Here is a 27087-nt window from a genome sequence, read left to right as displayed (position 1 = left end):
TATATCATGTTTAACCTGAGTAGCGAAAGAGCGGGGGTCTGAAAAGACGGGAGTCCGCTGCTCTCGCCGGCTGGAGTGACCATTGAATCCCCCGGTTGAGCGGGTGGGTAACAGACGTCTCCAAAAACATCGGCGCACTTTTGCACATATGCAATGTCTCGATAAACAAAGCAGATATTTGAAGTTTACACAGCTACTTTCTCACCTGGGAAATGTTAAAAGTTTATTTTGTGACCCAGAAAGATTAATAAGAGTAATTTTAAAACTTAGTAGCGGCTGCCATTGTTGGGAACTGAAATTGGCTGGGCCGCACTATGAATTCTGGGATATGGTGGGCCACAAAGGACACACCCGACCCATCCTTCAAATTTGGGGAAATGGAGGACTCATTTGTCGTCTGCATTTGAAGGAATCGCCGAATTGGGACAGCCTTCGTCGCCTGGCTGTGACAGCCTCCAAAGGATACAGCCGACGTTTTGGGACACAGTTATACACATCAGAAATGGACCTTCTAAGTAAAACAGGAAATACAGACACAGAGATCCAGACTGGACACTGAACTTAACAGACAGACCCACGAGCAGACACTATGACATCATGGACAGACAGAGGGAACACAGTGAAGACCTGAAAAACTGTTGACAAGATTCAGAAAAGAAACCAAAACGAGTTCACTGGTGTTAAGATGCTGCTTTATTTGACACAGTACTCGTTTTTTCATTAAGCCTCATTCTGATGCAGGTTTTCTTACAGATTTAAGCTTCATACATACATCAAATTCACAGGAATTTGGCAACCTGAGACATAGAAAGTGAATGACATTCTGCAACTTTAAATGACTACAACAAAAATACACTCTGGCAAAATGAAGCGAACGACATTTTTCTGGGCCCAGGTAAGAGATTGAAGCAACTACCAATGAGAACATGGGGAACCACTGATTGATATACAACCTGGTAATAAATACATTAAAGCGTTACCCAGGCAACCATAGCCTGCAATGTCCACAAGTGACCAACAACCATTTTCAGAGCCATGTGCGATGAGGGGAATCACTTCCAGTGTGTGCATGGCTTTAACCCTCACTTCATAACTGTCATCATACCATCACACTCTCCCCAAAGGGAGTCATCTCTGTCCTCTGTAAATGTTCATCAGATGCCAAGTGTTATATCCATGTGAACCCAGACTGGTTCAATTTGTTTATGCTAAATCAGCCACTGTGCTAATAGCTGAAAGCAACACAAACACTGATTCTGTCTTTATGTTTGTGTTAAGCACTGTATTGATTCATGTGCTTAGCAGAGAGTCATATAACTGACAAGGATTAGGGATCCATGACACTGGTTTCACTGGTGTAATCTGACTCTCAAACCAAATGCAAATCTCTCTATTTTATAAAATGTTGAGCTTTTCCTTACAACTCACTGGGTTACTTCATTGCTGGAACACTGTCCAGTGGCTCTTTGGTACTCTCACTCTCCTCAGTTGCTTGTTGGTTGTTGGTTGTCCTGGACACCTTTCTAACCTTTGCCCGGAAAGACTTACAGAGGAAAAAGTAAACAACAGGGTCCAGGCAGACATTGAAAACTGCCACCATGGTGGTCACCTCCATTACATAGTTCAAGACTGAGCCTACAGAGTCATTGCTCCACAGAAGACTATAGGGAAGACGAGCCAGGTGATAGGGGACAAAGCAAACACAGAAGATGCTGACCAGCACCAACATGTTCCTGCGAGGCTTGACAAGCTTCTCGGAGCCAGAGGAGGCCAGCTGCCTCTGCTGTGCCCGCAACACCCTGCGGGAGGTGCTGTAATAGAAGAAAACCAGGGATATGAAGACCACGAGGAAGATGATGGGAGACAAAGTGTGGATGATTGTGAAGAACAACTTGATTGATTCACTAAAGAAGGGATCACAGCAGCTGGGGTTAGAGGTCACAGGGGTCTGGGTGATGAAAAACAGGATGGTGTATGTCACAGTCGGAACCAGGAGGAAAACCCAGGTAATGATGGAAATGATGTGGGCAGTTTTTGCTGTCTGCAGGATGTGAGTTCCTGAAGGTCGGACGATCTTTAGATACCTGAAGAGAAAAGAAACGGGGGTTGAGTAGATGAATCAGTCACTATTTATTAATTATTAGTTTGAAATCAGCAGAAATCATTAATAAAGTAAAAATTCTTGTCAGCACTTTAGTCAAGCTGTCAGGCGTAAACAGCATTACCATGAAATGCAGTTTGAGTAAAAGGTAAAAGGTTCCTCTAATCTTCATCATGAAGTTTACCTGTTGGCAGCGATGTAGCCCATGAATATGATGCTGGCGTACATGTTGATGAAAATGGCACAAGCTCCAAAACTACAGTAGAGCTGCCGAATGATGACAGAGCTGCTGGCATAGTGGGTGATGCGGAGTGGCAGAAAGAGGCAGAGCAGGAAGTCAGCAGCTGTCAGGTTTTTCAGGTAGATCTTCAAGCTGCTCGATGCCCGCTGCTGTGCTCCACAAAAGTGGAACTTCATGATGAAGCCATTGAGGATTAACCCCACCTAAAGAAACACAGAAAGGATGGAGAGGACAGGACTTCAGCACATACACTGAGAACCTTTAACACATTTTTAACAGTGATCTGATGATTTGAAACTTACCAGGAACACTAGACTGTAGACCAGCATAAAGAAAGGATAGGCTGAAGTGTTAACAGCATCGCAGGTCTGGTTGGAAGATGAAGTCACATTTATTGTGTCAGCCATGTTTCTGGAGCTGAAAAATAAATCCAATTTATTGAGTTCAAGAAGGAGCAGTCATAGAAATCCACTGCTCAGTCTTAACCGACCTATTATTCTAACACTTTATTATTAGTATTGTGTTTTAATCCATTTCTTTAACCTTGGATTACCTTGGATTACCCCAGAAATTAAAGCTGTCCTCAAGCAGAAGAGGAGGGCCTTCAAATCCAAAGACAAAGAGGAGTTGAAAAGGGTGCAGAGAGAGTTGAGGGGACTGATAAGGAATGGGAAGGACAGCTACAGGCAGAAGATGGAGAACCAGCTTCAGCAAAACAACGTTGGTGAAGTCTGGAGAGGCCTCAGAACCATCTCAGGCCACAAACAGCAGAACTCTCTGCCTGGGAGGGATGTGAGGTGGGCAAATGAACTGAATCATTTCTTCAACAGATTTGATTCAACCATGAGACAGTCTACAACATCGGCTGCAGACTCACCCACCCCCACTGCTGCTGTTCCACCTCTGACACCTCAGACACTTCACACCTCCTCTATTCACCCTGCTCACTCCTCCCCACCCCCAACAACAGCATCCAATACACACTCAACACAAGGCTCCAGCCTGTCTCTCTCAACCACCCAGGTTAGGAGGGAACTGAGGAGGATTAATGGCAAGAAGGCAGCGGGCCCAGATGGCATCAGCTCGAGGGTCGTCAGGTCCTGCGCGGACCAACTGTGTGGGGTGATGGAGCACCTCTTCAACCTGAGCCTGAGGTTGGGAAGAGTCCCACAGCTCTGGAAAACCTCCTGTGTTGTACCAGTGCCAAAGACTTCACGCCCCAAGGACCTCAACAGCTACAGGCCGGTGGCTCTGACATCCCACCTGATGAAGACCCTGGAGCGGTTGGTCCTGGCTCAGCTTCGGCGCCTAACAAGCTCATCACTGGACCCACTTCAGTTTGCCTACCAGCCTGGCATTGGAGCGGATGATGCCGTCATTCACCTCCTACATCGTTCCCTCGCTCACCTGGAGACCGCTGGAAGCACTGTGAGAATCATGTTCTTTGATTTCTCCAGTGCCTTCAACACCATTCTTCCCTCAGTTCTGAAGGACAAGCTGGAGAACTCTGGAGTGGACCATCACCTCACTACCTGGATTTTGGACTACCTCACCGACCGACCACAGTATGTGAGGACTCAGGGCTGTGTGTCGGACAGGGTCGTCTGCAGTACGGGGGCCCCACAGGGAACGGTTCTGGCTCCGTTCCTCTTCACCATCTACACTGCAGACTTCTCCCACAATTCCACCCAGTGCTTCCTGCAGAAGTTCTCTGATGACTCTGCAATAGTCGGCCTCATCACTGATGGGGATGACAAGGAGTACAGAGGACTGACTCAAGACTTTGTGGACTGGTGCCAGCTGAACTACCTCCAGATCAACGCCAGTAAAACCAAGGAACTGGTGGTAGACTTCCGCAGGCACAAGCATTCTCCACTGCAACCACTGAACATCCAAGGTATGGACATTGAGGCTGTGGACAGCTACAGGTACCTTGGTGTTCATCTGAACAACAGACTGGACTGGACTCATAACTCAGACGCCCTCTACAGGAAAGGGCAGAGCAGGCTGTACCTGCTGCGGAGACTCAGGTCGTTTGGGGTGGAGGGCCCACTCCTGAAGACCTTCTATGACTCTGTGGTGGCTTCTGCTATCTTTTATGGTGTGGTCTGCTGGGGTGGCAGCATCTCTGCTGGGGACAGGAAGAGACTGAACAGGGTGATCCGAAGGGCCAGTTCTGTTCTAGGATGCCCTCTGGACCCAGTGGAGGTGGTGAGTGACAGGAGAACGGCGGCTAAGCTGTCATCCCTGATGGACAACATCTCCCACCCCATGCAGCAGACTGTGACAGCACTGAGCAGCTCCTTCAGTGGGAGACTGCGGCACCCACGGTGTGGGACGGAGAGATTTCGCAGGTCTTTCCTCCCCACTGCTGTCAGACTCCACAACAAAGACTTTAACTGAACAAACACACACATCCACACATGTGCAATAACACTAAGTGCAATAATCTTTTCTGGCATCGTTGTATTTTTACTCAGTTGTATATAGCATTCGTATTCTATTTTTATCTTATTGTATATTTTTATTCTATTTTATTCTACTGTATATAGTATATTATTTTATTCTATTCTGTACAGCTGTGTACTGTATTTATTCTTATTGTATTCTAATTTTTGCGTCATAACTGTTGCACTGTCCACTTCCTGCTGTGACAAAACAAATTTCCCACGTGTGGGACTAATAAAGGTTATCTTATCTTATCTTATCTTAATATCATTATGCTTATTTCCTTTCTAAATCACATCACTTACTGTGTTAATGACATGTTCCATCTTGTGTAGTGATATTGCATAGGAACTGTATTTCGTCTAAACATCTCAAAACTGTCTTACTACGTAGTCATTGTTTAACTGGGCCCCAGTCACAATGGCAAATCATTCAGAATATGATCAGAATAACTTTAACTTGCAATTAACCAGGTATCTACTTAAGCAGTGCCTTCTTTAATCCGATCAAGGTTCATGCTTTTGTTACTTTGAGGCTTTATTATTGTATTTCCCCATTATTGGGCTTTTTGAATAGCAACTTGAAAAGCTGATCAGCTGATCCAAAGTTGGATGCCCATACATCTCAGTACACAGATGAAAGCTGTCAGCTAAACTAACATTTAACCAGGTAAAATCCTTAACGTAACTTGCTTGTAACATCAGATTGTTGCACAGTATGTTGGTGATATATAAATGCATACATAAGCAGATGACACTGTCAAATATTTTCTCGTGTTTCGCTCCTCTGGTATTCCTGCCAATGTCTTTTGGTGCACCACTCATGCACTGAGCCATGTGCCTGGTTAACTCAGCCACTACGACATCAGGAGAATCCATGTGTTACAGAGGCAGGTTGTTCTTCAGTAGTTAAATGGGACTGCTCCCTTCTGGAAGTGACTCATTGACTATCAACTGGGTTGATTGTGTGTGTGTGTGTGTGTGTGTGTGTGCTGCTAGTCACTAATGGAGTGGAGTCAGTTTCTTCAGCCAGTGGACGTGAATCATGGGCCTGTTGATGTCCAACTTTCAGCTCATACTGATGACCCTTTCTGAGCATTGCCGTCATGGTTGCGTCCTTCTCCCTTATGCTCTTCCACTATTGCTCTGTCTCCAGCTTTAGTGGCACTGTTCTCATTTTGTTCCCCTGCCACTCAGAGTACACCTCAGATGGCTCCGTGGAGTAGTGCTGGTTTATTCTTCTGCCTTTAATATCTCTAGTATACTTCTTCAAGTGGTTGGCCAAGGTTGTCAGTCATCTTTGCTCTTTCCAAGGCTGAGTATATAATAATAATAAATCCCCTCTTGCCCCTGCGGGTGGTCTATCCTTCAAGCTTGGGTCCTCTGGTAGACAGATCCTTTCTTATTTAATGGTTTTTATTTATTTTCATGACTATTTACATTGAAGATTTTCACTGAAAGCATCAAAACTATGAATGAACACATCTGAAATTAACAACAACCTGTGGTATAAGTCTGAACATCCATTCATTCACTTCCGCTTATCCTTTTCAGGGTCGCGGGGGGCGCTGGAGCCTATCCCAGCTGTCATAGGATGAGAGGCGGGTACACCCTGGACAGGTCGCCAGTCTGTCACAGGGCCAACACACAGAGACAGACAACCATTTACACTCACATTCACACCTATGGGCAATTTGGATTAATCAATTAACCTATCCCCACTAACTGCATGTCTTTGGACTGTGGGAGGAAGCCGGAGTACCTGGAGAGAACCCAGGCAAACACGGGGAGAACATGCAAACTGACAAGTTTGACAAGCCTGACAAGGAATGTGAAGTGAAGACCACGGCAGGTGTCTACAACATGAATCTCACCGAGAGAAGGTCAAGGGTTTGCAGGAGGGCTGGGTATCGTCACTGATTTCTGTAATCGATTTGTTTTTAATTTGTTTCAATTTAAATTAGGGAAATTTTGCCTCAAACAGTAAGAAATATTATAATTCTGATCATTTATCAGTACTAACACTCGTGAGACTTCATCACAGGTGTAAACATCACAGCAGATGCCTTTTTGTCAGTGTAAGTGAGGCTAAAACACAGAAAAACATGAAGGAAATTTTCCTGGCCTGGTTTTTTATAGCAAATACCTTAAAAATATTCTGGAGTAGAACAAAAACTGAGGGAAGCATTAATCAGCATATGAACAGTAAGTGATGCTGCTGAACTGAAGCAGAGAAAAGTTACAGAGGTTTGATTAGAGACACAGCTAAGGGTTTTAAAAAGTTTACATTTCTTAGATATAGATACTGGTCGTGAACTGAGCGAACACTGAGAGAGAGAGAGAGCTGTGCAGGAAGTGTGATTTTTATGGTAAGAGGGAAAGTAAGAGGGAACTGTTTATGCTGTGAATGTAAATGTCTATAAAATGTGACGCGTAGTTTTGATCTCCTTCTTCTGCTGTTTCAATGAATTTTGGTTGGAGAGTGACAAAATGTGCAGAATCAGAACCTGTAAGATGTTGGCTTTCAGCCCCAGCAGCAGGTCTGTATGCGTGCCGTCGGTGAGCTTTGTGTTTACGTCTTCATTTGGAATCTGTTTACCTGCTGTCATTTGCTGTTTTAGCTGTTTGATGGTTGTTCAAATGAAAGCTTTAACCTGAGATTCTGGTGTTTCTGGCAAAATACATTTATATTTTGATATTCAAGCTAAAAGCGGTAATTGAAACGCGCACTGTCAACAAAGCAAAGGGTGTCTGCTTTCAAGAATCTAAAATATAAAACGTGTTTTGAGTTGATTCGCACTTTTTTGTTTACTACATAACTCCATTAAAAACAATTTCCAGGACGAAAGATGAAAAAACATTAAATGAGAAGGTGTCCAAACATTTGAATGGTAGTGAACAGATTGTTCATAACGAAGCCATAAAAGAGTGTGAGGCTGATTATCAGTGCATTTGGCACCAGTACACTCTAAGTCTTTGTCTATAACAACAACAATAACCAATTTGTAATGACATCAATAGATCTGCACCCTGAACACTGGCAGGAGCCAACTGTGGTGCTGAGGCAGCTGTGTGTTTCTACTGCCCAGAAGCTGCTACAAATCATCGTTCAACTTAAGCATGAAATTAGAACTTAAGCACAAAAGTTTTGAGCGTAAACAAGACTCACCTGTGGAAAAGCTGCTTGATTCGCTGAGTCCTCTGAGTTTAATGATATTGTTGCAAATCAGGAAACTCACAAAGACCGCACTACTACCCTCATACTTATTTCCTCTTTGTATTTTATGCTAAACTGGGCTACAAATTTCCAACGCAGGAACAGATATGCTTTCTCATCATTTATGATGCACAGGTTGCCTGCATATTGTATTCTTCAAATGTCAGGACTTTTTTCTCAGATGGTCATATCACACTGTCACTTTCTGATAAGACTTCACAGGTTTTCCACCTTTATAATTCAGTTTGATTTGAGATTTTTCCCCTCAAAGTCTGACTTTGCTCTTAAGCAACCACAACATGCGTCATTTGCTTATCTGTACTGCACATTATTTCCGTACACTGAGGGGGAATTTTGTTTTGAAGGCACTTTTTAGTGCCCGTTGACGTTATCTCAGATCTCTTTCTAATGTCGACTTGCTCATCAAAACAATCAACACCAGCTTCACCATCCAGCTGTAGGTTGGTTTTCTTCTTCTACTACAGCACCTCCTGCAGGAGGTGAGGCCTTTTGAGTCAAATGATATCAGTGAGAGAAAGAGCTTTAATCGATCCCAAGCATTCAGGAAAATGAATATGATATCAGAGATCAACATGAGGCTGAACTCAACACAAACATGATCTTAAATAGACAGCATTTGTGCATATTTTGTTACTGTAGCTCTAACTACTGCAGAACTGGCAGATTCCTCCTGCTGTAGTTTCACTGGCAAGCATCATTTCTGCTCATGATATTTTACTCAGAAGCAAATCTAGGTTACATGTGCATCTTGCAGCTGCGTCTCTTGCTGGATAGATGTTTTTTGGATGGCTGAATGCTTCTACTGTTCTCGTGGTCAAACCTGGGGTTGAAATTCTCCCATGTGTGCTGCCCACAACAAGTTTCTCCTCCCCATCAACTCCATGCTAGCTGCCAGCTATTAGCACAATTACTGATCTGTAGGCATGAATAAACTCAACCAGTCTGTGGCCCAAGTCTTACAACAAAGTAAGAAGTGTTAAATGTGTGAAATCTGAATTCAAGTGAGTGTCAAAACCTGTTTTAATTTCAATATTTTCTCATAGCAAGAACTTATTTTCAAGATTTTAGTTTTTTACCTTTTGGCACCATTTTTTATTTTCATAATAGAAGTGAAAACACAGCTAATGGCTGCGTGTTTTTGCTCATTTACATTTACAAACTCTTTTGCTGTGTTACCCATTTCACTGCATAACTACAGATGCTATGAATTACTAGAAATACTAAATCTAGAAAGTTTTTAACCCAAATGTAGAAAAAGGAGGCAGATGAAAACTCAAGGGACCATTTAGTGCTGAAGTCCAAAGATAAGCAAGATACAAAAGCAAGAATAAACTAAGGTGTGAGAGGTTTGCACAGCATAGGAGACAACGACAGGAGAAAGGAAGGCCCTGTGCAGGGGCTAACCACTTCAGGGGGTCTACCACGAGGCTGAGCGAGGCCTGAAGACACTTTAGAGCATCAGCCTGGACATGGAGAAGGACACATGAGCATCTCTGGAGGTCAAATGAGCAGCCAGCAGTGGAGCGGCTGCACCGGAGACTGGCTGATATCGCAGTTTCTCTGGGGACTGAAAAGGTGGCCAGCAAAAGAAATGTTGTGGAAAATATTTGATTTTCTTTTTATGTTACTTTAAACTTTCTTTCACTTGCTCAGTTAAATTGAGCTGATTTAGTACCTTTTCCAATAGCTTTCATGCATTCTGTGATTTGTTTCAGCCAACCATGATTGCACTCAGTTTGGCCTCTCTCTGGTGAGAGGATCAGGGTTCCTTCTGTGCAGGCTGTCAGTCATCAGACTGAAAAAACAGACGGCCTGTTTCGTGGGGTGTAAGCATTACATTAAAAAAAATATTCAAGATTCAAGAAGTTTATTGTCATATACACCGCACTTTGCAGGTTCCCTTCACACAACTAAATACCAACTAACTAAAATATACATGTATATGCATCATCAGTTTTAAGCCACATGTATGTTTGAAGTCAGGCATAAAGTCTGGTGGTGTTTTAATAAAGCTCCATCTTTAATATCTCAGAGTCAGTTTGCTGCTGTAGCTCCACAGTCACCTCTCAGAGATGCAGTGACAAGAAGCCATCAGCAGGTGGCAGCTTAACATCACGGTTCTATTCATTTTGAATATACTTCTTCAACCCAGTAAAGTTTGAAACTAACAGTTAAATTCTCCCTTTGCCCTAAAAATAGATCCTATAAATAAAATCTCACCTCTAACCCTGATAACGTTTGTTGCCAGGAAAGCACCGCTTCATTTTTCATGTTAAGAGGTCGAAGATGTAAACTAAAGAAAACACACAGCAATGAATTTACAAAAAAAAAAACAGTAAAACTTTATTGATACAAAAATTAAAAACAACATGCAACAAAATTCATGGACTTCAAAACATGACAAAGAGTTTAAGTTAGAAATTATGCTCAGTGGTGACGTCAGCCATGACATCATCATACGACTGGTCCTCATCTTCCTCGGTGGGTGGAGGCATCGTTATGGAAACATGTGAGCTCCTGCCTGTTAGGCGCAAAGTAAGAAATGATAACAGTGATGAAACAAACTGTAAATATAAAGAAATCGTTTTTCTTTTGAATAATACATTCTTAATTTGAACTTAATTTGGCATTGACTGTAAATGTCTAGAACTTATTCTTGTCTGACAATAGATTTGAGCTTCTATTTGTCTCCATCTTAAATAATTTTGGGCCAACAGAAAGTGGGATGGAAACTGTTAAGACAGCAAAACTGGACCGCCAAACTGTATTAGACTTTATTTGAATTGCAGATTGTAGTGACTAAAACTAACATGTGGCTAAAACAACTTCCAAACCTAAGCCGGGATGTGTGAATATCAAGACGTTACTGCAGTGCTGCCTGAGGGCCTGAAGATCATGGCTTTTAAATTTAAGCTTTCATTTATTCCCTTATGTATATTGATTTTGAGTCATTAGCCCATTGGTCCCATTAATCCAGTCACTGACCCCCTCTGGAATAATGTGTATTCTGTGACCCAATGAGTGGTTGCTAAGGTTGCTGGCAGTCCATAACATGAAGCTGGTTGTAAAAAGCTATACATTGAGGACCTCCTTGTATTTAATTTGGTCACCAGCACATTGCAAACGTTGCCTATAATTTGAAAGGAAGACACTAACTTTTCTCCAAATAAATGCCAAATACTTGCCAAGCTGTAGTAAAAGTGTCACAGAAACCAGATGATGTGTAACTTTTACTTTTAAGGCAAAGTCTGCATCTTCCATGCATCTGGGCAACCACTGCAATCTACAAGTGTCCAAAGCAAGAAGGTTTTTGATGCAGCACCCTTTATGTGACTGATCTCACAACCACTCAGCAACTGGTTTGAGAATAAACACACAGAGACTGGAGGTTACCAAGGGTTGCTTCTGAAACACAAAGCCTCTATGAGATCATCTAATATATCGATCATGTCCCTAAATAACCCGATTAGTAGTGAAAATTGAACCACAATGAGATGTCTTAGTCTTTTGCTATCCTTGTTCAAATACAAATCATTTTGATGTGAAAAACAAAATAAATACAGGTGCACTTATACGCTAATAATGGATTTCTGTTTTTGATGCTGTTCTACACATCATCCCAGATTTCTAGGAAACTGCTAGATTAAGAGCCCTGAAAACATGTCTCTGTAGATGTTGGCCAGTTCGTCTGCCAATTCCCTGCTTTTCTTATCGACTTTTGTGTGAACTGTAATTAAATGTGGGTCAGGCATTTTGATTTCCTCCATCAAAGCGGCAATAACTTTGGTTATTCTCTGATTTTTACATAGTAACTCTGGTTTATGACAAAATGTGCATGTTCAGTAACCAGTGTTTTTCTATTCTGGTAAAGATTATAGATCCAACACTACGAGATGGATGGGTGATATTTGAACATAGTGATGAGTGTTACCTGCAGACATGCGATATATAGAAGCCATGAGGAATGTGGAAATTACATATGGGAAGTACACCAAGATGTAGCGCAGTATTCCCAGAGAAGACAGGTTTTTGTGAGGATCTGAGGTGGGGGCATCGGGATCTTCAGGATCTATAAACAAACAAAGATCTTGCTGGAAAAAAGCTCTTTTTATCTTCTCTCTAAACCACAGATGAACAGTGTCTAATACACATCAAAGAAAAAAGACCAAAGTCACCAGTCATGTCATTCCTTGGATTTTCAGTCCTTACCTATGATGAACAGCCAGCTGAATGGAGACACTCCCACACTCATGTTACACTTGTAGATGCCCTCATGAGACTTTGTGACGTTATAGATGATCATGTGACTTCTAGGCGCAGTCCCAATAATAGATTCATTTTTATAGAAAGTTGCTGGGATGTCGGATTGACTGTTCTTTGATTCACAGAGCAGAGTAACGTTAGCTCCCTTCATCACGGGGAGGGCGGGACTCTGCAGGATCACTGGAGTATATTCTCGTTCTGAGAGATAAAAACAAATTGTTTGAATACACGAGTACATGCCATGTAGCAGAACATGCTATTCAGCTTTATTTATCAAGCACTGTCTGATGAGAGGCAGATAAAATCAGTGTAAATAAAGAAAGTAAACCTTCCTTAGTTGCTAAGGTTTCAAGTATCAGGACATAAAATATTATGATTCCTTAAAGTTCTTAAAATTAAGTAAGTAAAACCTCAGAGGAACTACATGACATGACATATAAAAAATTAAGCCAGAATAGAGAAACAGTGGGTGAGGAAGTATTCTGGGCAGGTGCTACTAAATGCACTTGATTATTTGATCATCAGCAAGTGTGAGTACTTCTACAAGATGCAGTTCAATTCGGTTTCATTTTTATTGCAGCAATTTACAACAGTAGTCACTGTCATTGTGGGTCATCTGAACATCCTGATCATAATAAATTACAGCAGTGCAGATTCTGAGTAATAAATGACTGAACTAGTTTTTGCATGAACGTTTCTTGCAGATATGCAGCACTTTCCCTATACATTTGTTTAATATGTACATGGAAGGACATATCCTGGTCAAAAATGACTCCTCGCAGTGTTACTGGAGGCAAAGGTAATCCCACTCAGAGTAAGCATTTTGGTTAAATACAATGTTTCTAACATTTTTAGTGCAAATTACAATAATCTTAGTTTCATCTGAATTAAGAAGCAAGGAATTACAGCTCATCCAGGTCCTTAAGAAATTCCTGCAGTTTAGCTAATCAGTGTGTGTCATCATGGATAGATAAAGCTGGGTATTATCTGCACCAAAGTGATGATAGGAAAAATATATTTGGGAAAAACATAATTGATTCCACCACTAAACCCTGTGGAACTTCATAATAAACCTTTGTGTGTGAAGAGAGATATCAATCTACATGAAAACAGAGTTTATTAGATAGATATGGAATGATTCAGAGCACTGCAGTGCAGTACCTTTAATTTCTATTGCATGTTCTTCTCTGTGTATTAAAATATTGTGGTCACCTGAGGAAACCTGGGGTTGTTTTTGTTGTCTTGATTCAGTGACAAATACTAAGACGTCTTTTTATTATAGAGCAGCAAACTCTACTTCCAGTCTAAATGAAGATCTAGAATAGTGAGCTGCCTTTTTCTCTACAGCTTGCAGGTTATCTGCTTTAAGGCACACTTTTGTGAGTTATACCAGGGACTCATGCACTTCTGATTTGAGGCCTGCTTTTTCAATGAAAGCTGTTTAATGCAACACTAACAAGATAATCAGTCTTGTGGGAGTCTAGGTAGCTGTTTTACATTGTGTTGGCGTATGTCATTGGAAAAGATAACAGTGGAGAATTTACATCCTTAAACTTAGTTACAGGATTTTAAGAACGACATCTTCTGTGATCAAATGTATCAGTGATTTATGCAAAGTCCAGGAGTGAACCCGACTGCAACCCTGTGGGATCTTAAGATAGAGAGCTGTGCACATTAATAAACTGAAACAATGCTGTAAAGAAGAGTTGGCCAACCTATTCTCATGAAGTTGGAAACTATTATTTTCTACAAGCAATAGAAATGCATGTTTTTTTCTGTTTAGCTCGACTATGTTTGTTCATAGTAAAGCATCCATCCACTGAGCTCAGCTGTGAAGCTGTACAGCTCCACTGTTTGTGTGTAAAACAAAAAGTGTTCATTTAACCATTTTTGTTATAACAACATTGACACGTGTTTTACAAGCATGACTATTACGTGTTTAGTTTCCAATCATTCGTATACATTTTGAGGGCTTCTATTTCAAATTAGATTTTTAAACCCGCTCCTACCATAAACTGTGATGTTGACTGAGTTGCTCCGCTGGTGTGTAGGAGACTCGCACCAGTAAACAGCACTGTCGAGCCCCCTGATTTTGTGGAGGATGCAACCATAGGAAGTAGCGTTTCCCCAGACTTCACATCGGGACACTTGTTTGTCAAAGGTGCTGAATCTCTTGACTGTCCATCCTTGAATGCCGCAGCTCAGATTCAAGTCCTTGTACTCAAACATCTGAGCGGAGTTGGGAGACGGTGTGAGAGTGGGAAGGTCAGAATGATCTGGGGACAGAACAAGACTCAGTGTGTTAAAATATGTGCGCTGTATTCAATGTTTTCACATTTCCTGTTGTTTTGAGACGTCTTCTGTTTTGCTTATTCACTTTGTTTCTATGATACACGTGTCAAAACTTTTTTACACTAAAAAAATGCAACAAAATTCAATTAATGTATTTATTATGTTGCTGAGCCCCAATCAGAATTCCATTCATGCAAGGCATTACAACTAATATTAATATAATATGCATTTTAAAATCATATATATTTAAACCTTTACAAACCCCAGTTCGACTGGCACACATTATTACATATAAAGCAACGTGTTGGATGATGTATTGCAGTGCTACGAATCTCACTGAGACTGGTAACACAATTAGTTTTACAATAAGATTTTCTAATTAACACAAATCCTAATAAATACATGATGTCAGGTAACCAAATCCAAGAGTAAAGAAGAGATTTTTAGGATGTTCCTTCAGCATACTCACAGCCGTCCTGTTCATACTTGAACTGAATGAATCCTGATGAATGCCAGTTTAGATTGTGAGATCACCATCGGTGTATGTGGGCAAAACACAAGTTACTTTGGCTTTATGACTTTTGTGGACTTTGGCTGCATGTCCACTCTTACCCTGAATCCTCCCTTAGTTAAGCTGCATTTAGGTGTAGGCTGCTGGGGGAGTCCCAGGATGCACTGAATGTTTCTTCTTCAGTCATCTTTACCCTCACTATGTCTTTATACAGCTGTCTGCATCCATTCATTCACTTATCTGGGTCATGTCACAGGCAGCAGCTTAAGCAGACAGCTGTTATTTAGTGAAATGACTTTGTTCCTTACCTTGTATCAGCAGCCAGCTGGATGGTGATTCCCCATGACCACTTATGTCACATTTGTAGGAACCTTGATCAGCTTTAGATGCTTGGTAGATGGTCGTGTGGTTTGCAGTTTCACTTTTGATGGGGTGATCATCTTTAAAGAAATTAGCACGGAGGTTGGAGGGATTCTTTGTTCTACAGTGCAGAGTGATGTTCTCTCCCTCCACCACAGGGGCAGCAGGACTCAGCAGGATCACCGGGTTCTCTAAACCTCCAGAAAAATGAAATATGTTTTTGTCTGATTCCAGGTGAGGAGACAGCCTACAGGGAAGAGGTGACTGCCCTAGAACAATTATGCTAACAAAATCAGCTATCTCTGAATCTCTGCAGGAAAGAAATTAGGTCACTGTGGTTTACAGAGAAGGACTGGGGGTGTTGCGTCCACATACACAGAGACTTCACATGGACTCTATACACAACTGATATTCAACAGGCCCAGTGGGATCATTTTTGGTATTGCTAAAATGTAATTTATCTGCTTTTAAAAATGATTTTATTTCAGTGTCCCAGTTTAGGGAACCTAACACTGCACAGGTTAGCTACCAGCCTCATAGAGGTCAATCAGGCATCCATTTCTAAAACAGATCATGAACAGCCCCATGCAGCAAGAAATGTGCAGCATTATAGATCATTTTTTCCACATGCAGAGAGCTTACTGACATAACATGGAACATTAGCTCTGGTTGGCTGTGGCACAGAAAGTAGAGCAGGTCGCTGCTGATCAGAAACACATCAAAGAGCTACAGCTCACAGACTTTAATGTTAGACTGCAAAAGTGTGGCTTGTTTGGAGCCGCAGCCCTGAGCCAGACCACCAACCAAAAGGCTGGTGGTTCAATCCCTGACTGCACCAGTCTCAATGCCAAATATCAAGTTAGTCAATAGTGCTTGTGTTAATGGGAGAATAATAATTATAATAATGGATTGCATTTATATAACGCTTTTCGGGACCCCTCAAAGCGCTTTACAATTCCACTATTCATTCTCTCACATTCAAACACTGGTGGAGGCAGCTACAGTTGTCCTGGGGCGCACTGACAGAAGCGAGGCTGCCATATTGCACCATCGGCCCCTCTGGCCATCACCAGTAGGCGGCAGGTGAAGTGTCTTGCCCAAGGACACAACGACCAGACTGTCCGAGCCGGGGCTCGAACCGGCAACCTTAAGATTACAAGAGGAACTCCCAACTCTTGAGCCACGATCGGCCCGAATGAATGAAGCAAGTTGTGTATAAAAATGAGTCCACTTAACTGAACTAAACCTTTTTGGTTTATATTGATGTGCTTCCCTTTATCACAACTAGTTCCCTGTAAAACACTGACGTGTAAAGTTGCAAATGTTGCAAAAGTCTATTGGAGAGAGAAGAGCTGATTCACACATGAATGAGTCACATTAAATTTCATAGAAACAGGAAGCAGGAGTTATGTAGCTTCTCCTTCAGGCATGCTGAAATGCAGTTTAATGAATCTTACCATTGACAGTGATGCTGATGGCGTTGCTGCTGTGACCGTGTGTGGACTGGCACCAGTAAACCCCGGAGTCTGAATGTGTGACTCTCTTAATTTCACAGGTAGAGGAAGTTTGAATACCCCAGCCTGATGTGCAGTCAGACACTTTCAACCTGAGAAACATCGTTTGTGTTAACCTGAATCTCAACTTCATTTTTAGACGACTTATGAATAAACTAATTATCTAATTCAGTACTATACTGGATACATTTTACAGTCCAAAGTTGTAAATTATGCAAAAAATTCTCAAACCAGGCATTTTGCCAGATGCCTGCTGACTCTCACTGTCACTCATAAAGTACTTTGGTGCTCTGAATCACCAGTCAAATATCAGTTTGTCAGCAGGTTGTTATGAGACCGCTGGAATTTGCTCTTTGTTTTGCTGATTGCTTTTCTTTAACATCTCCTTTTATTTGCTTTCAGTCTGCAGTTAGGTTAATTCACTGAAAATGACTCTATCAGGTTTAGACACTGAAAACATCTTGGTAGAAATGATTTTCTTCCTGCACAACAGCAACTGAAAGGATGAATTAGCTGAGTGAAACATAAAGAGTGCTCTTCCTTTAACATGCCAGTTTTGTGATTTTAGTTATTTGAGCAGTAAACTGACCCTTTTTTCGCTGGGGATCGCCACACTGTCCATTCACCGGAGGCGATCCGCTCACAGCTCAGACTGATGTGCTCGTACTCGAAAAACTGGGACCAGTTGGGAGTGACCTTCAAAGAGGCTGAGAGAGACAGAGACACAATTGACAGAGCACAGCATAAGTGTTTAAAAGGAAGGTGACCCTGCCGTGGTCCCCAAAGTTATACCCAGAAACAAATTTACAAGTTACTAAACTGAAAGCTTTGACTCTGGGGTGAACAAAGGCCAAAATAACAAACAAAACGAGCTGGGATCTGGTAAAAAAAATCAGTGAGAAATGTACCATCATACCTGGAGAGAAAAACACATCATCAGCAACATCTCTACATAATCCACTCAGATCCACAAACAGTCGGTGAGTGTAGTAAATGTGTGGTTTTTAAGGCACTTTACATTGTTACCATCCTACGTGTGAACAGTAGTTGAACAGTCGACCCCGTGCTGAGGAAGCTTCCTCCACTACAAACTCTGGTGTCATGTAAACTCATGCAAACTTTGGCCTAAAGAAAACGCGCCTTTCTCTGTTGAACCTGCACCAATGAGAGCCGTGCCTCCTAAGTCGACTGACTTCCTGTTTCCTCCCCATGCAATGGCCTAAATAAGATAAGCATGTGGTTCTTTTGGGCTTTCTGAACATTTGCTGAATAAAAATGCTCAAATTCTGATTTTTCAGCTCAGTGCTGTTTCTGAGGGGTTATTATTTGAGACCAGATGTTAGCCAAAGTGAATAAATGCACTCAATGAATTAATAAAAAACCCAGAGAGTTACCAAGTTAGTGAAACAGTGTAACAACTGAGCTTTGCAATTGCTGTCGTTACCATAATGAGTCTGAGAGATCTGATGATGGTGTGCTTCACTTCACACACACACAGAAGAAATGTAATGAATAAAACTCATGTGTTATGTTGCCCCACAGCAGTAATAAACAGTAAAGTAAGGCAGCTATTTGTTCTGATCGGACATTTATCTGCTGTGTGACATGTTGTCTTACAGATCTCTGGTTACCAAGGGGCAAACATGCGTCTGCGTTGAGCTAAGGCTACGATAAGAATGCTTGATTTGGTAAAAGATACTGTAACAGCTAGGGGAGCTAAGGGACCTTCATCAGTGAGGCAACTGACTTGTTTAGTTTTGTTTGGTGATGATGGTTGTTTTTAAATGATTGACTGTTATTTCCAATGTGTAAATATGAATCATAAAGGAGCAGAAAATGCAATGAAAACATTGGGCTTTAGCATTTTGCTTTAGGAGCCTGTGTTGGTGTCATTAGGAAGAAAAGACTGATTCTGCAGGCAGGAAACAGTTGGTGAGGTTCAGTTTGAAGATCCTTAGATTAGAGAAGAAAATGTTTACAATAACATCTCAGTGCTTTCAGTCAAAAAGTTCACTTTGTCTAAAACACTGATGAAATGCAAATGACATTCTATAACACACACACAGACACACACAGACACACAGACACAGACACACAGACACACACACACACACACACACACACACACACACATGCAGACACACACATGCAGACGCACAGACAGACACACACACGCAGACACACAGACAGACACACACACACGCAGACACATACACACACGCAGACACATACACACACACACACACACACACACACACACACATAGACACACACACACACACACACACACACACACACACACACACATAGACACACACATACACAGACACACAGACACACACATGCAGACACACAGACAGACACACACATGCAGACACACACGCAGACACACAGACACACACAGACACACATAGACACACACGCAGACAGACACACACAGACACACACACACATAGACACACACATACACAGACACACAGACACACACATGCAGACAGACAGACACACACATGCAGACACACAGACACACAGACAGACACACAGACAGACACACACACACATAGACACACACATGCAGACACACAGACACACACATGCAGACAGACAGACACACACATGCAGACACACAGACACACAGACAGACACACAGACAGACACACACACACACAGACACACACACGCAGACACACACACAGACACACACACGCAGACAGACACACACAGACACACACACACATAGACACACACATACACAGACACACAGACACACACATGCAGACAGACAGACACACACATGCAGACACACAGACACACAGACAGACACACAGACAGACACACACACACATAGACACACACATGCAGACACACAGACACACACACACAGACATAAACAGGCTTGAATCTTACCACGACTCTGGGCTGACGTCCGGCAGGTGCTCAACACTGATATGAAAGTCAAAGTCAAACCACACAGTGTGTAAGTGTTCCTAAAAACTCTCAGTCATACGACACAAACATGAAATCACTAAGTTTCATTTGCAACTCTTAACTTTAAGACATCTGATAACTTTAAACTTTCATAAAACAGCCATTCAGTCTGTCACAGAACTGTGTGCAGCAAAAACAACGTTATACGTTATAACGAGTTATACATCAACAAAGAACTCAACCACACCTCTGTGCATTTTAATCTACAGTACTTTTGCAGTATTGTGTGACAAGAAGTTTTGGTTGTTAATTTTTGTTCTGTACTTACAGAGGAGAAGCAGAATTGCCTTCATAGCGTCTGCACGCTGCAGTTTCACTGACCGTTTTGTAGCAAAAGTGGCGACAACATCCTGTTAAAGAAACCACACGGTGGTGGGGGGGAGGAGGATGTGCCAAAAAGAACATAAAAAAATATTTTTTAAAGGCATTTAAGAAGAAATCCTTTGTCTGGTGTAGCACATTATGTTAATGTGTTTGTAAACAGGGGGAGAAATGAAACAGGATTCAGATTCTCTTGTTCTGACACCAAACTTTGAAAAAAACAAAAGATAATTGCAAGCAGGAACTGAGACATGAAACAGCCAGCTGTACATTAGAAGCCATCGAATGCTTTTATAAAAGGAATAAAGTGGGGATTAATATAATATGAATATAATAATCTGCCAGTTGTAGCTGATAGGTTTCAGCACATCTTTCTTACCTACCTGGTATAAGTTTGCTCCTTCCTGGAACATAGGGTGAGAGCTCATTACTCCAAGTCACAAAGTCTATTTGAAGCTGCTCTGTGAATCCACCCATCTTCTAAACAGCTTAGTATCAAGCGTCATGAAGACAACACTGAACTGCCAAAAGCTGCTGTTCCTGTAATGTCCACTTAAGAAGTGAGACATGAGTCATACTCATAGTTTCCCTGGTTAAAATGTCATTTATACAGCAGAACGTGGTGGGTATTCTTGTAGGCTTGCTGCCTGCACTCTGGGTGTTTCCCAGTGGATCAGAGGGTTGCTTCCTGTGACGTCAGATATTTGAATGAGCCAGGAACAGAGTGAAGAGTTCATTCATATCAGAAGGACTCAGTGTAGAGCTGCCAATCATCCTCCTAGTTGGTTCAGGTGGTTCAGAAATCTGATTAGGATCCCCACCAGGCACCTCGTGGGTAAGGTATTCTGGGCATGTCCTACCAAGAGGAGACCATGGGCTAAAGAGACCTCTTGGCTGGATGGATGGATGGATTTCTCCCTTCATAACAAATGCTCTCCCTCAGTGAAGATGTCTTGGCAGTTATGTCCATTCCACATACTTTCTCACTTGGTTTATGGCAAATCAAACCTAAAGGTTAAATGAATACAGAAAACACAGACAGAAAGAAGTTACATTAAACAGTTAAATAAATCCAAACTTTCTCTGTGCCTACTAGTCTGGACTGACTTTCTTTCTTGTGGCCGTCTGGACAAAATGCTACTGGTGTCATTACTGTTCAGTAATACTTTTCTCACGCATCTGCTTCCTGAAAATAGCCACAGGTTTGCACCATTGCTGCAAAACCGTGACAAGTATTTACCACAGTATGTAAAGAATATGGTATCTTAACTTATTGATTCCTCTCTTTTTTTAAAGTTTGTTGATAAGTCAATCAACCTGGTCATTACCACCTGTGCTTGATGCATTGACTGAGACAGCAATATCAGCTCAACCATCAAGGGCATCCCCAGAAGCTCTTAACAAGACCAAACGAAGCATTTTATGTAATGACATTCACCTTATTTGCTACTTTACAGTTAAGTTGATACATATTAAAAAGTTTAATGTTTAATCTTAGAAAATCACTTTAGCTTATTTTTCGCGGCACACTTCACTCAAACAATATTAAGTATGCTAATGCTATTAAAATTAATATTGGTGCCTCTGTTCAAGATGCAGAACCACTTCCACTTTATAAGGGTTTTATTTCCACTGGTGTTTGTCTGACTAACTGTGGTTATGACTGAGGATGTACTGTTCGATGTCACAAGCAGAAACAGGAAACACACACTTTCTGTGTTATAAGACTGAAGTCTCACTTGAATTCACTTGAAATTGATATCTATGAGCAATGCATCAAGTATAGAAACACATAGGATTTATCAGCATCTTCCACTTTTACATAAATGTTTCTGGGATGTTTCTGTACATATTAAAGGCCGAGACCCGTTTGTTGTAGTGTGTGGTATTGGTTCGATACCAGTATCACACAAGATCCCCAAGAATGTTTGACAGAAATATTGGACTTAAAATGTGTGAGTGATTGATTTTCTCACCTCTTCTGCAGACTACACTGGCTCGTTGGTTCCTGTGGTAATGTGTTAAGTGTGGTGTGAACTGTTTACAAAACTAAAAGGTTCCTGAGGTCTTGGTATGAATGCCTGGTCTATGTGATATTGCCATGTTTGTTTTTTTAAACCAGACATACTGTAGTGAATTACTTCTGTGTGGGCTTTGTCTAAAGCACACCTTGTGTGTGAATGTGTGGATGACTGGATGTGTAAAGTGCTTTGGGGTCCTTAGGGACCAGTAAAGCGCTATACAAATATAGGCCATTTACCATTTGTTGTATCATCATTACAAACACTAATGCAAAACACTAGAAACTTGAAGATACGCTCAGGATGAAAAATACTCAAGCCTTGGTGAGAGAAAGCAGTGGATCCTGTGGTTAACACCATACTTTGTTCTGACAGTGATGTTTTTAAGCCCTGTTAGATGTGGTCACATGAGGTCACAAGAAGGTCAGAGCTGCGTGTGTTGCAATTTTGATGACTTATTAGTAGGGGAGGGTTTTTAGCTTGAATAACATGATATCAAGTCATTAAATACTAAATTGATTCTTAAATATAAATGTATTTTCTCAGAAAGGCCAAAATCTCAGGTTAAAGCTTGGATCCTTCACCGGACATACATACATACTAGGCGTGCAACGATACACAAAATTCAGGGTTCGGTTCGATACTTTGGTGTCACGGTTCGATATTTTTTCTATACAAAAAAAAATGTTCATGCCTTTTTAATTTGTCATTTATTAAAATTATAGATATGGGGTGGCTGTAGCTCAGGTAGCAGAGCAGGTCAGCCACTAATCAAAAAGTCGGTGGTTCGATCCCAGGCTGCCTCCTGGCTGCATGCCATATATCCTTGGGCAAGATACTAACCCCATGCCTACTGGTGGTGGTCAGAGGGCCCGGTGGCGCCAGTGTCCAGCAGCCTCGCCTCTGTCAGTGCGCCCCAGGGCAGCTGTGGCTACAATGTAGCTTGCTATCGCCAGTGTGTGTGAATGACTGAATGTAGTCTAAAGCGCTTTTGGGTCCTATGGACTAGAAAAGTGCTATACAAATGCAGGCCATTTACCATTTAAATATATATTTTAACTCAAACGTACAGTTTTTAAATTTAATGTTGCTGAAACAACAAAGGGATAAAATAATAAATCTATCTGATGGAGAAATCACTCATCTTTGGAAAAGAGAGTTTATTACAGAGAAATGGCTCTTTCCAAAATAAAAGCTATACTATACGCTTCTTCTGGGCTATATTCTCAGCAGCATATTAAACATATCAGGTCCCCATAAGGAGAATCATGTGCTAACGGCTGTCTAAATGACTCGGGTAAAGTTTGTAGCATGCGTGCTTGTTGTTTTTGTCTGCTTCCACTTGTCTTTGCACTCGGATGATGTCGGCGTAAATGTGCAGTCATATTCGTTGTGTTCCCACTAGTGCTGTCAGCATTACGTAATCTCGTTGAAATGACGTTAACGCCACAACACGGCAAATCTCCGTTAACGAGCTACCGCGGGCGTGGGGCTGGACGGCCAACTCGTTAACAAGCTAACTGCGCTAACGCACTAGTTCCCACCCATGTAATAGAGATTGAAAATGTGACGTCATTCAGGGGTAAAACCGCAAAGAATTCTGGGAACTCGTGGCAAGAGGTACTAGCGCACGCAGGCTTTCAATTGAAATCAGTTTTGCAGCGATAAAAAGAAACACAAAAATGTCAAGAAGCTGTTGTATTATTAACTGCAATAGCCGGTCGCATGACAGCCATGGGAAGCCGACGGGTAAAGAGATCGGTTGTTATCGGATTACGTCGTTGAAGAGAAATTGTTCGAGCCATGTTTCCGAAGTAACAAAGAGGCGACTGGATTGCAGCCATTCAAAGATCAAATATAACGTCCCAGAACTCTCCAGCTCACAGGTTAGTCTGCTCCAAGCATTTACACAAAGGTCAGTCTGCTGTTGTAGTTAATGCGTCATTTTTCTTAACATAATTGGTGATATAGGTTACAAGCAAGTCTGGCGCTGAACAGAAATTGTCGCGCTATGCTTCTATGTTTATTGTGCATAAATAGTAAATTGTCCTGACACAATATTGTGTTTCGCTTCTGTTATTACCATGGTACATTGACAAAAACATATACTTTTATTCACAGGATAAAACAGTTGTTTTGTATCACTAATTGTCCAGTGCGATTACAGCATACAATATTATTGTCACTGCTACATTTCTGTGATGAACCAGAAATTATTTCCACTACTAATTAATTACCGTTGAGCTCAAAGGTTATATTAATAAACGGTTAACGAATGTGTATTTATGACGATGTCCTATTAATAAACGGTCTGCTTGCAACATGGCAAATTGAACCCCCCCCACCCTCAATCAGATCTGGCGTTTGGAACTATTTTGGTTTTCATGTGACGTATGACCCTGAAGGTAAGCGAGTCATGGACAAAAGTAAAACAGTATGTCGGATGTGCCACGCAATGCTCAATAGAGATTGACAGACCACGTGACTTTTGCGCATTGCATGCCGGGAACTCGTGGCAAATGCAAGTACCTGCATCAAATGCAAACATTTGCAGCACCGCAAAACGTTCATTCTTCGGTTCCAATAAATTCTTGTTTTTTCTTTGCCGCACAAAAAAGGTATGTACAAAACGAAGGAGAACAATGCCGGTCCGTACAAAGACAGACTTGATGAAAAGTCAAAGAAAAGATACGAGGAAAAAAATCAAACCAGTGAAAGGGTCAGACCCTCACAAGCACACAGAGGGACAAAATACGTTAGCATGCTGCCCAACTTTCACCACGCTCATATTTATAATTATACGCTTCTTGGAGTGAGTGCATAAACTCATGAAGTCTAGTAACTTCAGGTCATTGCAACAATCCCCAGTTTGGGTACAGGACCTTGAAATGCACCGTGTAGAAAGTAAAGACCATCGTACGAACAAAGGTAAGTTTACCAGTCTCACAAATCGTCTTCATAAATACACATTCGGCTTAACTTCTGTCTTGCTAGCTTGCCCTGCGCTCAGTGAATCTGCGTTCGACTACTCCGCCTGGGCTGCACTGTCGAGCACAGATCCACTGAGCGCTCAACACAGACAGCATCGTCAGAAGGAAAGTTGATAAAATAAGTTAAAAATTTTGTATTGTTCGATACATATGCGTACCGAACCGAAAGCACTGTATCGAACGGTTCTGTATCGATACGAGTATTGTTGCACCCCATATACATACATACACACACACACACACACACACACACACACACACACACACACACATACATACATACATACATACATACATACATACATACATACATACATACGTGGACACACCATCAGTGCCAAAAGCCAACATAACACAGACTCTGATGCTGCAGGTTTTGTCTCTCTCCATCCAAAATTCACCAAACCAGCAGCAAAAGAAGATCAAAACTACACGTCACATGTAAGAAACATCGTAATTCCCTCTTACTTTTGCTGTTTTGCTTCCACCACAATAAAATCACACTTCCTGCACAGCTCTCTCTCTCTTTGTATTTCAAGAACAGTTTCACATCTCGAATCTCTGTTTTCTGCAGTATTCGATTGCAGCCTACTGTGGTTTTCTCAAAAATGACCTCTGACAAGAAAGTCTCATTTCTCCAGTTCAATACTGAAGAGATTTAAACTTTTTAAATTGCAAAACTCTTAGCTGTGTCTCTAATAAAACCTCTATAACTTTGCTCTGCTTCGCTTCAACAGCATCAGGTAATGTTCACATGTTAATTCATGGCTTTTGTCAGTTTTTTGATCTACTGCAGAATATCTTTAAGGTTATCTGCAATAAAAAGTCAGGCCAGGAAAATCTCCTTAATGTTCTTCTGTGTTTCATCCTGAGTTACTTTGACACAAAGACATCTGCTGTGATGCTTACACCTCTGATGTAGTCTGACTTTTTATTCAATTTTTATAGCTCCACATAAAAACAACAGTTGCCTCAAGGTTTAATATTGTAAGTTTATATTGATGATAAGTATTTATTAAGCTCTGAATTAAAGCTTCACATGTAAATCACAATGATGCAGAACAGCTGATTGTTCTGTAAATAGTTTGAAATGTTTGTTTAAAAAACTGCTTTGGCTGCATTAAAAAAAATAGCTGCAAAAAACTTTGTTTGCCAAACTCAGTTACTTTTTTGAAGAAGTAATTATGTAATTAATTGCTCAACATTGGTCTTTAAATACTGTATTTTGCAGACAGAGTTACAGACTCTCTCCCAGACCACAGACTCAGACTCATAATTCAAGTCAGAGCTTTAAAAGTTGTGTTTTCAAAATTGGAGTTCAAGTTATTTTTACTTCCAATAGTGTTAACATGCTACAGGTCATGAACAAGATTTTTTTAAATTTTCATTGTAAGTGGGCTAAAGCAGTTAATTAAAAGTAGTCTAACATAAATGTAAATGTTGTAATTTGATTATTTTAATAAACATGTAACTTGGATGGATTAGATGCTGGCGTGACCACAGTGCACACGTCTGCTGTGGCTCACAGTGGTCCAAGGGACGCTCAGGGAGTTTGTGTGTTCGCTCAGACACGTGAAAAATTAGAGGGAACATTGATGACCAGTGTTATCAGCCACACCCAAACACACTGCAGCAAGAAGCTCCATCAGTGTCACACTAACTCGAGTCAAAAAGAAGCAGCACAAGTTTAAAAGAATAAAAAGTCACTGATGGATATAAAGGACATTTTATCTGTTCAGTCTCTTCATATGTCTCATGTTCACATGTTCCATATCTTAACTGTGTGTAGCAACAACAGAT

At 41.3% G+C, this 27087-nt stretch overlaps 2 protein-coding genes across 3 annotated transcripts; both read right to left on the bottom strand.

The window, feature by feature from the left end:
* Positions 1-1352: 1352 nt before the first annotated feature.
* LOC309703609 (P2Y purinoceptor 14-like) lies at positions 1353-7995 on the bottom strand. Its single transcript, XM_082528529.1, has 4 exons — positions 7959-7995; positions 2645-2759; positions 2286-2545; positions 1353-2084 (listed from the first exon to the last, which is right to left on the bottom strand). Exons 2-4 carry the CDS (start codon positions 2747-2749, stop codon positions 1433-1435), a joined length of 1017 nt encoding a protein of 338 aa, XP_082384655.1. The 5' UTR covers positions 2750-2759; positions 7959-7995; the 3' UTR covers positions 1353-1432.
* Positions 7996-10370: 2375 nt separating this feature from the next.
* Positions 10371-21278, bottom strand: LOC309702004 (high affinity immunoglobulin gamma Fc receptor I-like). 2 transcript variants are annotated; one of them, XM_082526375.1, is made up of 10 exons: positions 20660-21278; positions 20224-20305; positions 19875-19910; positions 17557-17674; positions 16911-17059; positions 15402-15650; positions 14300-14566; positions 12237-12488; positions 11959-12096; positions 10371-10548 (listed from the first exon to the last, which is right to left on the bottom strand). In XM_082526375.1, the coding sequence occupies exons 1-10, from the start codon at positions 20702-20704 to the stop codon at positions 10442-10444; spliced, it is 1443 nt and encodes a 480-aa protein (XP_082382501.1). In that variant the 5' UTR covers positions 20705-21278; the 3' UTR covers positions 10371-10441. The 2 variants fall into 2 exon arrangements, with proteins under 2 accessions (XP_082382501.1, XP_082382502.1); XM_082526376.1 differs by having other exon boundaries at positions 15402-15644.
* Positions 21279-27087: the final 5809 nt, after the last annotated feature.

This window comes from Aulonocara stuartgranti (genome assembly GCF_965226115.1).
Source record: "Aulonocara stuartgranti genome assembly, chromosome: 3".
NCBI classification, from domain to species: domain Eukaryota; kingdom Metazoa; phylum Chordata; class Actinopteri; order Cichliformes; family Cichlidae; genus Aulonocara; species Aulonocara stuartgranti.
This window is presented reverse-complemented; position numbering and strand designations above follow the sequence as displayed.

Bases quoted from the DNA above. Each gene is read 5' to 3' on its own strand.
- LOC309703609 (XM_082528529.1), bottom strand. From the start codon at position 2,749: ATGGCTGACACAATAAATGTGACTTCATCTTCCAACCAGACCTGCGAT. The intron at 2,546-2,644 runs GTAAGTTTCAAA...GTGTTTCTTTAG, and splicing joins TCTACAGTCTAGTGTTCCTG to GTGGGGTTAATCCTCAATGG. The intron at 2,085-2,285 runs GTAAACTTCATG...TTTTCTCTTCAG, and splicing joins GGCTACATCGCTGCCAACAG to GTATCTAAAGATCGTCCGAC.
- LOC309702004 (XM_082526375.1), bottom strand. From the start codon at position 20,704: ATGAGCTCTCACCCTATGTTCCAGGAAGGAGCAAACTTATACCAG. The intron at 19,911-20,223 runs GTAAGTACAGAA...CTTTCATATCAG, and splicing joins GGCAATTCTGCTTCTCCTCT to TGTTGAGCACCTGCCGGACG. The intron at 12,489-14,299 runs GTAGGAGCGGGT...TTTATCTCTCAG, and splicing joins AGTCAACATCACAGTTTATG to AACGAGAATATACTCCAGTG.